This window comes from Lampetra planeri, chromosome 70 (assembly GCF_965212315.1).
Source record: "Lampetra planeri chromosome 70, kcLamPlan1.2.h2, whole genome shotgun sequence".
Classification (NCBI taxonomy): domain Eukaryota; kingdom Metazoa; phylum Chordata; class Hyperoartia; order Petromyzontiformes; family Petromyzontidae; genus Lampetra; species Lampetra planeri.
The window spans coordinates 378,083-390,585 of NC_136175.1; the positions used below are offsets into that span (position 1 = coordinate 378,083).

At 50.5% G+C, this 12,503-nt stretch overlaps 1 protein-coding gene across 2 annotated transcripts in view; it reads left to right on the forward strand.

The window, feature by feature from the left end:
- Nucleotides 1–12,503, forward strand: part of LOC144737489 (uncharacterized) — a 71,092-nt gene that overhangs the window by 24,749 nt on the left and 33,840 nt on the right. For both annotated transcript variants that reach the window (XM_078620204.1, XM_078620205.1), the window contains exon 5: nt 11,992–12,235. In XM_078620204.1, coding sequence (XP_078476330.1) covers nt 11,992–12,235 — 244 coding nt within the window. The remainder of the gene's footprint in view (nt 1–11,991; nt 12,236–12,503) is intronic.

Here is a 12,503-nt window from a genome sequence, read left to right on the forward strand (position 1 = left end):
TGGCAGAAGTTTTCCTCCTTCACTTGTTTGATGAGGAGGCCTAATTTTACTTCAAATGCTTTGACATGTGATTGCATATCACAGATGAGCTTCCCCTTTCCTTGAAGTTGCACATTGAAACTGTTGAGTAGCTCTGTTACATCTGTCAGAAAGGCAAGGTGCAATTTCCATTCTGCATCATTGAGCTCTGGTACTTCTTTGTTTTTTTAAAGCAGAAAAGCTGTAATCTGTGGAAGTAAGTCATAGAAACGTTTCAAAACTCTCCCTCGACTCAGCCAACGGACATCTGTGTGATACAGAACAGCTTCATAGTCAATATTTAGCTCAGACAGAAATTCCTGAAATTGTCTGTGGATTAGTGCATGAGCTCTAATGAAGTTAACACAAGATACCACAAATTTCATAACAGTCCCACTTCAGTGATTTACTACACAGCGCTTGTTGGTGGATGAGGCAGTGTATGGCTATTGGATGAGAATGGTTATGTTTGTCCATCTCTTGGTTAATGCGAGCAATTACTCCTTTCTTAGACCCCACCATGCTAGGAGCACCATCAGTTGTCACACTGGCTAGTTTAACCCAGTTCAGCTCCAAACCATTCACATTTTGGCAAACCTTTTCATAGATATCCTGTCTTCTTGGTTCTTTCGGTAAAGTCACGTAGAAGGGAAGTAATAAAATAATAAAAATAAAACATAATAAAATAATTCTCACGACGTTTTAGCCACAACGCAAGCAGCCGTCCTCAGGTGAAAACCAGGTCTGTCGGGGAGACAGCGTCTGAATGAAACAGCACACGAGTTTGGAGCATATGTAGTGGTGGTGTTGACGTGCGCCGACTGTGACAGTGATGGATCACGGGGCGGCACGGGGTGCGGGGTTGGGCACGCGTTGTAGGCGTGGTATGGACGCGCGCGCCGGGAGTGACAGATGACGGGGCGGCGCGGCGTGGGTGGTGAGGCACGCTGAGATGTGGGAAAACAGGATCGTAGCCAGCGCCCAGTGATTGGTCGAATAGGATGGGTGCTCGCAGCGACGTCCGCAGGTGGGGTATAAAGGGGGACGCGCGAGAGCACTCGGGGAGAGTTATCCAGTTGAAGACCGAAGACGGAGTTGAAGACCTAGTGCCCCGAGACCCCTAGTCCCGCCGTCCTTGTAGGGACCGGGGCCCTGTGTGGCTCGGAGGCGAGACTGTGGGACCCGGGGTCCGACGCCCACGTGGGTCGGGCTGGGGACCCACAGTCAAGACGGACACCCCGGGCAGGGAGTGTCCAGAGTAGCTCAGTGGGCGTTAGTCGCCGAGTAGCTAAGTGGGTGTTGGTCACCCGAGTAGCTCAGTGGGCGTTAGTCGCCAGGGTAGCTAAGTGGGTGTTGGTCACCCGAGTAGCTCAGTGGGCGTTAGTCGCCGAGTAGCTAAGTGGGTGTTGGTCACCCGGGTAGCTGAGTGGGCGTTAGTCGCCAGGGTAGCTAAGTGGGTGTTTGTCACCCGAGATACTAAGTGGGTGTTAGTCACCTGTGAACGAGTTTGGTGAAATAAAGAGTGTGCTACCCGTGAAGTCGTCTCCCGCCGAGTTACTACATTACAACTGGCGTCAGAAGTAAACCTGTCTTCAAGAAGAATGGACACGAGGAAGACTACCCGTACCCACGAGTGAGGTCGGGAAGACGACGGCGTACCGGGGACACCAACCTCGGGAGGAGAGGACGAGGAGTTGCCGCCGATGCAGCACTTCGCGGTGATGGCCGACGCTCCGCTCGCCTCCGACACCAGCCTCCAAGACGCACACTCCCGGTTGGCGGAGTTGCTACTCGCCGCCGCCGCTGTCTTGGCGGACATCTCCGTTCCGGCGAGCGAAAAAACGGCTGCGGGGTTGGTGGAGAAAGCGAGGTTGGAGGGATCCAGCCAAAAGGCGCTTCGCGCCAAAAGTCTGGAAGTTGCCGCCGTTTTTGAGGGGCCGCCATCGATTGGCGGGAAGCACGGACACCACGTGGCCGGAGACCTCCGCTCAGCGCAGCCCACGTCATCAGCGCGCGCCGGAGCTCTCCATTTTGCGCCTGTCGACCGAGCCGACATTTTACACAACTACAGCGGAGCGCGGGAAAATCTCTCCGACGTCGACGACGATCGGGTCCTCCAGCAAAGATTGCCCGCGCTGTCGGCGTTCAAGGCGGATGGGGGCGACTGGGGAGCCTTCCAACGAAGGTTCCTCGCTCATCAGGAAATGTCGGGGTGGTCCGACACCACTGCCCTGCGTGCGTTGCCAGCGATGCTCGACGACGACGCGCTTGCAGCCTTCACATCTGCTGCAAGGTCGTCCCGCTCTACGCTCCAGGCCGCACTACACCTGATGGCGAAGGTGTTCGGACCGCCCTCCACCTGTCGCCACCAGTTCTACGATCGGCGAAAGGTGGCTGGAGAAACGACGCTCGCCTATCGCACGGCGCTGCTCGCCTTGGCGGACGCAGCTTTTCCCCGCATGGACAAGGAGGGGAAGGACGCCATGGTGACGGAGCAGCTGCTGGCGTTGGCCCACGAGTTGGGGGTCCCCATTAATGTGGCGGACGAAATGGATATCTGCTCCCTGGCGATCGCCACGAGCATTCACGCGTACGAGGTCCTCAAACGCAAGCCGGGGGTCGTCTGCAAATTGGCGGGGAACGCGGCACTGGCCGCCACGATCGCCGAACCTCAGCCAGCTGCGGATCAGGAGCAGGCCTTCGCTGCATCGCGTCCGGGGGAGTGGAGAACGGGAGGTCGTTCGCCCACACGTTCATCCCGCAAGCTGGAGCAACCGAAACCTACGACGTCCCTCGTCGTCTGCTACAACTGCGGCCTTCGGGGTCACGTCGCAGCCGGGTGCCGGGCCCCGCGTCAGCGCGCCACAGGACCACGTCGGGACGACGACCAGGCCCACAAGTCATCCCAACAAAACCCGGCAAGTCGCGGCACCTCACACGCTCGGTCCACATACACGGCACGTTCGGGTCGCCGCTTGGCGGTGGGGGGTTCGCGGCTGGGTGCCGGGGGTTCACTTCGGCGAGGGGGGTCCGTACACGGCCCGCAAGCAGTCGAATGGTCCGAATTGGCCCACAGGATAGTGGCTGCGTCGGCCGGGTCGTCCGTGGTAACGGGGTTTATTGACGGGGTTGAGGTCCGGGTGCTTGTGGACACGGGTGCGTCGGCCACTATCATTTCGGACCTTATTTATAACATTCTTCCCGTCCAAAGTAGACCCCTTCTGCCAGTGGACGTGTCATTTTATGCGGCGAATGGGGGATCCCTGGGGATCATCGGCCAGATTCGGGCGACTATTTGCATTGGTGACATCAAATTGGCGGGCCCTATTTTTGTATCATCATCGCTGGCCGTTCCCTGTTTGCTAGGTACGGACTTTTTGTCCAAAATGCCCATCAAAATTCTCATAGATCAGGCCTGTATTGAGCTTCCGTCGGGTCGGCGGGTTGCGTTCTTGACGAGCCCTACCAAAATACGCACGGTTTGTGCGACGGTGCAGGCGCTGGCAACTCAGACTGTACGGGTGCCCCCGGGATCGCAAATGTTGGTACCCCTTCGGTTGAGGAAACCACTCGAGGTGGGTGCGGAGGCACAGGGAGTGCTGTTGGGGCCGTCTAACAGGGCCAGAAAGGGCCTCGACTTAGCGGTTGCTCAAACCATGGTGAGAGGGGACAGTGAGCCGTTCGTAATGGTCCTGAATACGGGGTCGCGGCCGGCCGTAATTGCGCAGGGAACGGTGCTGGCTCACGCCGCGCCGCTACCCGTTGAGGAACGGCTCGTGGCTCAAGCAGATTTCACTGTCGAGTCGCATCCTCCAAGTGATGAGGGGACAGAGTGGTTGGACTCGTTGTGTGCCGGTTCTGCTAACTTGTCCAAAGTGCAATTGGGAGCATTGAGGGGTTTGCTACTCGAGTTTGCTGACGTGTTCAGCAAACATAAGTACGATATCGGCTGCACGGACCTGTTGCGCCACCACATAGCTACAGGGGACGCGGCCCCTATTCGACAGAATCCCTTCCGGCTCAGCCCAGCCGAGAAGGAGCATGTGCAATCGGCGGTTAATGATATGTTGGCGGCCGATATCATTTCGCCCTCTTCTAGTCCGTGGGGTGCTCCTATTGTCCTAGTTAAAAAACAGAACGGGTCCTTGCGGTTTTGTGTCGATTTCCGCCGCTTAAACAAAATCTCGATGGCGGATGCGTATCCGCTCCCCAGGATGGATGAGTCGCTGGATGCCTTGGCGGGAGCACAGTTTTTTTCCACACTCGATCTGCTTTCCGGATTTTGGCAATTGCCACTCGATAACGAGTCTAAACCTAAAACCGCTTTCCGGACACCTGGTGGCCTATTTGAATTCAACCGTTTGCCCATGGGCTTACATTCCGCTCCCGCCACGTTCCAGAGACTCATGGAATTGGTTTTGTCGGGCCTCCAATGGGACACCTGTTTGATTTATCTCGACGATATCATCGTCTTCAGTCGGACTTTTGAGGAGCACCTCCAGCGATTGAGAGCGGTGTTCCTCAGGATGCGTTCCGCTAAGCTTAAATTTAAACCGGCTAAATGTTTTCTGCTGCGGGAATCGGTCAGGTATTTGGGCCATATCGTGAGTCGTTCAGGGATCTCGACAGACCCTGCTAAGACGCACTGCGTCAGCTCATGGCCAACGCCAACCTCGGTCACGGAGGTTCGCAGTTTTATTGGTTTCGCCTCCTATTACCGTCGTTTTGTCAAGCAGTTTGCCACCATAGCCAGGCCCCTGCACGCTTTGACGGCTAAGGGTGTGCGGTTTCACTGGGGGGCGGAAGAGGAGGCTGCGTTCTGCTCCCTTCGTGACGCCTTGGTGCAGGCGCCCCCCTTGTGTTACCCCGATTTCACACAGCCGTTTTTGCTTGACACAGATGCCAGCAACACGGGTATCGGGGGGGTGCTCTCACAGGTGGTCGGGGGGGTTGAACGGGTGGTCGCCTACGGTAGTAGAGTTCTTTCCCCCGCCGAACAACGCTATTGCGTGACTCGCCGTGAATTGTTAGCGATTGTGTTTTTTACACAGCAATTCAGGCCGTATCTTTACGGCCGTCATTTTACGGTCCGTACGGACCATGCGGCTCTACAATACGCTATGCGCGTGGCACAGCCATCGGGCCAATTGTCCCGATGGTTGGAGGTCCTTCAGGACTACCAATTCACGACGATTTACCGCAAGGGATTGCGACACTCAAATGCGGACGCCTTGTCGCGGTTGCCACCGTGCACGGACTGCACATGTTTGCTGGGATCGGCGCGGTGCAAACCCCCGGTCGCCGACACCCCGGGAGTTGCGCTCGCCGCCACTGACACCCCGGGAGTCGACGCTCCCACGGGGAGGGATTCGCTGTTGTCGTTGCCCCTCATTGAGTGGGGCCGTCTCCAAATGTCCGACAGCTCCCTACTTACGCTACGTCGAAAAGTTGGCGCTCCCGAGGTAGGGGATGCGCGGGTCGGTTCCTGGGTGTGCAGACAGGGCCTTTTGATGAAGTGGGACAACATGTCCCGGCGTCACGTGCTCGTTGTGCCTGTTGCTATGCGGGGTAGGGTCGTTCTGGCAGCTCATGAACGGCTCATGCATCTGGGTTTTCACAAAACGCTCGCCCTAATCCAGCGAGACTATTATTGGCCGGGGATGGGTAATGACGTGGCGAACATTCTTAAGGGATGCGTAGGGTGTGCCAAAAGAAAACCGCCACCATTGGCAGCTAATCCACCGCTGCAATCCATTCAAGTTTCGCGCACAAACGAATTGGTTGCGTTGGACATCTTGGGGCCCTTTCCTGCTACACCGAGGGGAAATAGGTTCCTGCTGGTTGGCGTAGAATACTTCACCCGATGGCCCATGGCATGGCCACTCGCCAACCAGTCGGCTGCAGCGGTGGCGGACGCCTTCGTCCAGGGTTATGTTTTGGACAAGGGCGCCCCCGAACGCTTGCTGACGGATCAAGGAAATAATTTTTCGAGCGTTTTGTTGCGCGAGGTGTGCGACCTGTTGGGTACAAAGAAAGTGCGTACTTCCCCCTACCACCCGCAGACTGACGGGATGGTTGAGCGTCTGAACAGGACGATTACGTCTATGCTGTGCCAACAGGTCTGCGACGATCAGGTTGATTGGGACTTACAGGTGCCGGGGGTACTCGCGGCCTATCGAATGGCCCCTCATGCGGCGACGGGGTTTTCCCCATTTTTTCTTATGTATGGGCGGGAGGCCGATCCGGCCATGGACGTCCAACTGGGGATTTCCCAGCCACGTGCAAAATCAAAATTGGCAGACCACATCAAATTTAATATCGCCAAATTGACTGAAGCGCGGGAGGCGGCGAGGTTGAATTCGCGGTCTCGGCAAATCGCGAACGAGAGATTGCATGGGCGGAGGGTGCATACGTATGATTGGAAACCAGGCGATAAGGCCTGGCTGCATTGTCCACATGCACCGTTGGCTACGTCCCCCAAATTGTTGAGACCTTGGAGGGGACCGGTGGAAATTGTGCGGGTTGCACGACCCCAGAGTATACAGATTAAATGGGAAAAACGCCGTTGGTACGTGCACCCCTCCCGACTGAAGCCCTATGCGGCACCGTGTGACCCCGTTCTGTGCCGTAACGACCGGGCGTGTGATGTGACCGTCGACTTGGGGAGGGAGGTGTCGCAGGCTGATCCTCACGTGTCTCCACCTGACCCACCCCCAGGTGCCTCGGGCTTGACGGCTGCTGACCGTCGGGAACCGGAACCCCGCGGCACGCACGGGTCCTCGATGCCTGGCCAATGTCTTCCTGAACTGCCGGCACCACCGGACGGTCAACCGCGTCTGGTGCCGTACGACGGACCGGCAAGGCGGACTCGGGCTAGGGCACAACAATTTTCATGAAGACATTTTTTTTCTTCGACGCCGAGCTCGCCCGGTGTTCCCCTCTGCCGGGGTAATGTCCCGTTGTAGGGACGCTCGGAAAGAATGGGACGCTGCACGAGTCGTTGAAAAAAAAAAAAAAAAAATATTTCCCTTTATTTTTCTTTCTGCATACACATTGGTATTGTCACTCGCCGGATTGTATATATTGTTCTGTTGTCGCGGTGGCATTGGTTGATGGTTGCGGATGGTAGTGTTCGCGTTGTGTTGTGTTGTTACGTTAGTTGTTGTTCTTGTTGTTGTGTTGTGTTACGGGGCACACAGGGGGGTTTGTATATTTTTATAGCAGCCGGGTCGGCTGCGAGCTATGTGGTAGGGGGTGATGTAGTGGTGGTGTTGACGTGCGCCGACTGTGACAGTGATGGATCACGGGGCGGCACGGGGTGCGGGGTTGGGCACGCGTTGTGGGCGTGGTATGGACGCGCGCGCCTGGAGTGACAGATGACGGGGCGGCGCGGCGTGGGTGGTGAGGCACGCTGAGATGTGGGAAAACAGGATCGTAGCCAGCGCCCAGTGATTGGTCGAATAGGATGGGTGCTCGCAGCGACGTCCGCAGGTGGGGTATAAAGGGGGACGCGCGAGAGCACTCGGGGAGAGTTATCCAGTTGAAGACCGAAGACGGAGTTGAAGACCTAGTGCCCCGAGACCCCTAGTCCCGCCGTCCTTGTAGGGACCGGGGCCCTGTGTGGCTCGGAGGCGAGACTGTGGGACCCGGGGTCCGACGCCCACGTGGGTCGGGCTGGGGACCCACAGTCAAGACGGACACCCCGGGCAGGGAGTGTCCAGAGTAGCTCAGTGGGCGTTAGTCGCCGAGTAGCTAAGTGGGTGTTGGTCACCCGAGTAGCTCAGTGGGCGTTAGTCGCCAGGGTAGCTAAGTGGGTGTTGGTCACCCGAGTAGCTCAGTGGGCGTTAGTCGCCGAGTAGCTAAGTGGGTGTTGGTCACCCGGGTAGCTGAGTGGGCGTTAGTCGCCAGGGTAGCTAAGTGGGTGTTTGTCACCCGAGATACTAAGTGGGTGTTAGTCACCTGTGAACGAGTTTGGTGAAATAAAGAGTGTGCTACCCGTGAAGTCGTCTCCCGCCGAGTTACTACATTACACATATATAAGCTGGGTTGGAAACGGGGGAAAGAGCGCCTTGACAAAAGAATTTGCATATCAAGAGGAATTTAGCATATTTATGGGAAATGCAGGAATGTTATTAGTACTACATATGCAGCACGGGCATATGTAGCACGGGCATATGTAGTACTAATCACATTCCTGCATTTCCCATAAATATGCTAAATTCCTCTTGATATGCAAATTATTTTGTCAAGGCGCTCTTTCCCCCGCTTCCAACCCAGCTTATATATGCTCCAAGCTCGTGTGCTGTTTCATTCAGACGCTGTCTCCCCAACAGACCTGGTTTTCACCTGAGGACGGCTGCTTGCGTTGTGGCCGAAACGTCGTGAGAATTATTTTATTATGTTTTACTTTTATTATTGTATTACTTCCCTTCTATATGACTTTACCAAAAGAACCAAGAAGATGAATCCCTGCAGTCACGAAAGCTTTAAATAGAAAGATATCCTCTCCTGTAGTTGTTCCTTTGATGCTTTGCAGTGCAGCAAGCTCTTCTGTGACTTTGAAATAGTCATTCGTCCCACGAATAAAAATTAGAAGTTGTGCAGAATCACGAACATCATTGCTTTCGTCGAGTGCCAAGGAAAAATAGGAAAGTTTTTTTGTAGAGTTTTACAAATGCTGATGCAAATTGTCTCCCATTTCTTCAATCCTCCGTGTAATTGTAGGTCCTGAAAGACTCACTGTACTAAATAAATCGGCATTCTCTGGACACATCTCTTTGGCAACAGAAAGAAGGCATTCTTTAACAAATTCTCCCTCCACGAATGGTCTGCCAGTGCACGCTATTAGCTTGGTAACTTGAAAACTTGCTCGTAGTGATGAAATATTTAGCTGCTTCTGCTTCACAAAAGTATTTTGCTGAGTTGTTAATGTATTTTTCAGTTTAAATATTTTATCTTTTCTCACTTCTCCGACCAAACAATCATATTTATCTTTATGTTGAGTTTCATAGTGTCGACGTAAATTGTATTCTTTGAACACAGACACTATATTCTGGCATATCAGACACACAGCTCTTTCCTTGTACTGCATGAAAAAGTTATCATAAGTCCACTGTTCTTTGAATATCCTACACTCCGAGTCAATTTTTCTCTTTCTTGACATCATTGTTTCCTAGGGAGTCAAAATTGCTATTAGTAAAATACCAATATATATACAGCGCTACAAAAACAATATACCAGCAATAACTTTGCCCACACAGAGACATACAGACTGCACTGCCCATCAATGCAGTCTGATTGGGGGGAACTCCGCCCCCTCTCCCTCTTCCACCAATGACCGTCCTTCTCATGTAGAAAAAAAGTAACAGACAGGCAGCGGCGGCAAAAACACCCGGCGGGCCGGATAAATGTCCTCGGCGGGCCGCATGTGGCCCGCGGGCCGTAGTTTGAGGACCCCTGATATACAGTAACACCTCGATATTCGTTCCTGGAGCTTTGTTCATATATTGAAATTACGTATCTTCTATATAAATAAAACCTTAATCTATGTCTCAAAAAACCTCGAGTGTGCTTATTGACAAGGTAGAAAGCTGACATTTGGTACATATTCTTTGGGTCTTTTGGTAAAACCACATAGATAGAAAAATAATAAAATGAATAAAAAATAACAATATCACTACGTTTCGATCACAACACAAGCAATCGTCATCAGGTGAAAAATATAGCGGGAGAGCTGCTGAGGCAGGAATGAATATATGTCGGGAGCGCTGCTAAGGCACGGTGTTATAAAGTTTTGAGATGGGTGTAGCCCAATGGTCAGTGGGCAGTGCTAGAGATGAAATTTTCATGTAAATGTAAGATCGGGTAAATCTTGACAAACGAAGCTGTAGGGGTGGCCATTGTATTGTGAGAGATTAGCATGTTAATGTAAGAAATTTGCTTGTAAATGTAAGCTCAGAGAGAGCTCGGAAAAAGCCATCTCTACATGGAGATGGAAAAGGATGGCAAGCCGCCATTTACTAACACAGCTAACGGTGGCTGTGTTAGTGAATGTAACTCAGAGAGTCAAAAATAACTGCTCACATAGGTAGGTAGGAAGGGAACAACACAGCCAGTTATGACCTAAGCTGGTTAATAACGTCCTTCCAATGATTTCTCAGTTTGTATCCATTTTCTTGGTCGAAATTGTGTCTGTGTTTAATATATCTGGATGGCTTCATGAACGAATTTTTGCTGATAGCCAGTCGGTTTGCAGAGTACCTTCGTCTTAGAAAAATTGGTGCATAGGTAGTTTTTAGGACAAAAACAATACAAACAATCTGAAAATCCTAGATTTTTTTTTTCAAGGCACCCAAATCTCGATTTTAAGTGCCCCATAAACATGTTTGTGCGTGTCATTCGGAAACCTGTGAAAACTATAAGATTGCGGGGTTTTTTTCGGTTGATAGAGCGTTAAACAGCAAACAATATTAAAGCAAGAACCATTGTTTTATCTTTTATTCTTTTGAGATATTTCAGATTCAAGCAGTTTCGAACGAACAATACGCATGTTTGATGTTCAAATCGTAATAATTCGAAAACGGTAAAAGACAGAAGCTTCCTCTCAAGATATTAAGTTCATTAATTTGTGTTATTTCTCATTTCAAAAAGTAACGGAATATTTAAATCGAGCGGTTTCCAATTGGTACGGCTTTAAATATGAGAAGTTGATCAATAAAATAAAATTGGATTAGATCGCGTAAATATATTAATGTGTCGTTAAAACCACCACCACCCGACACAGCCAACTAGTAAGTGTTGTCACGTGAACAGAACGTGCCAATTCGTCACTAGTACAGCACACCAGTGTGTTGGAGAGCCAAGTCACAACATTTATAATCTGAGTACGACGTTTATATATTTACGCGATCTAACCCAAAAAAAACGCCATGTGGATGATATTGGTCGCGAAAGCCTACGCGATAAATAAGAAATTGAATCAAGTCGTCAATTCTATTTTTTTTGCGGAAAAATACAAATTTTTGAGTAGTTGTTAGTGTCTGATCGTACGTACAAAAATTTGTCAAACATCATATTAGGTTATATTTATCGAAAACTTTGCCTAGCAAAGACAAGCTTCATGAACTATTATTTAAGAAGTTATGACATTAGTATTCTGATGATGCATTCCCAGCATTTGTAACATACCATTTAATTTCATAAAAACTTAATAACTTACCATTCACATTGTAAACAAATGCAATTTATATTTAAAATAATATTTAATTTCATACAGCACACCATTACAATGAAACAATGAAACAAATCAAATAAACAGTGCACTGTAAAATATATTCACACTTACCAGCATAGTCTTAAGGTAGTATTGCCCACCAAATACCTTGGCAACATAGTGCATTGCTGTGCGCTGATTGGCCGAGACGACTGTAAACACTCTGACCATCGCGATCCGCAACGCTCAAGAAACCGTATCTTATTCTAATTTAATTCTTATATAAAATAGTAATGTAGATCGGTTATAAATTATTGATTAATTTCAGTGTATTTTGGTATTATTTTCTTTTACAAATTTTACCATTCAAAAATGGTAATACATCCAAAATTCGTTCCAATGAAACTTCACACATCAAACATTCGCACATCAATATGTTACTATATATATATACGTTAGAGATGATTTTATAAATATATTTATTTTTCCCTGACGTGGTTACCTTTTCTCTTTGTTTACTCCTATGATTTTTGTTGTTGTTGGAACTTGCTGAACCATCCCCGACTGGATATCTGTGAAAAAAAGGCTTCACAGCTCATCGGATTCCTCCTCCAGTCGAAATGCTCGTTTTTGATTCTGACATCACCAGCACGTGCACGCCAAAATCCCTGATGTTAAAGGCTACGGCAGGACGTGTCTGAATTTGTTGATATTAAGATTTAAAATCAATTATCACTCTGCCCTCCCCCCTCTTTCTCTAGCTGAATATGGACTCAATCACGCCGCAGTGAAAGTCACCGAACAGTCGCTCCTCAACCCATCGGATCCGAACTTTGTAGAGGAGCTCATAGACATGGTCATTGACGAGGTGGAGGTAGCACAAGAAGAACTGGGCACCTCTTCTGCCCTATCGTCAACATCATCACAGTCTTCACCACCACGACCATCATCATCGTCGTCGTATGTGTCCGCGCAAGATTCTACAGTCGTGAACGCTGACGTCAAGTACGCACTGTGGGCTCGATCCCCTGCACATTGAGCAGCACTGCCCATTGACTCTTCATTGCCCATAGACTCAGACTCCACACTGTCCATAGACTCAACAACACTGCTCATAGACTCAACACTGCTCATACATTCTAAATTGTCCATAGACTCAGGACTGCTGATAGACTCAACAACTTTGCACATAGACGAAACACTGCACTATTGAATCAGCACTGCCCATAGACTCAGCACTGCCCATAGACTCAACAACACCGATCATAGACTC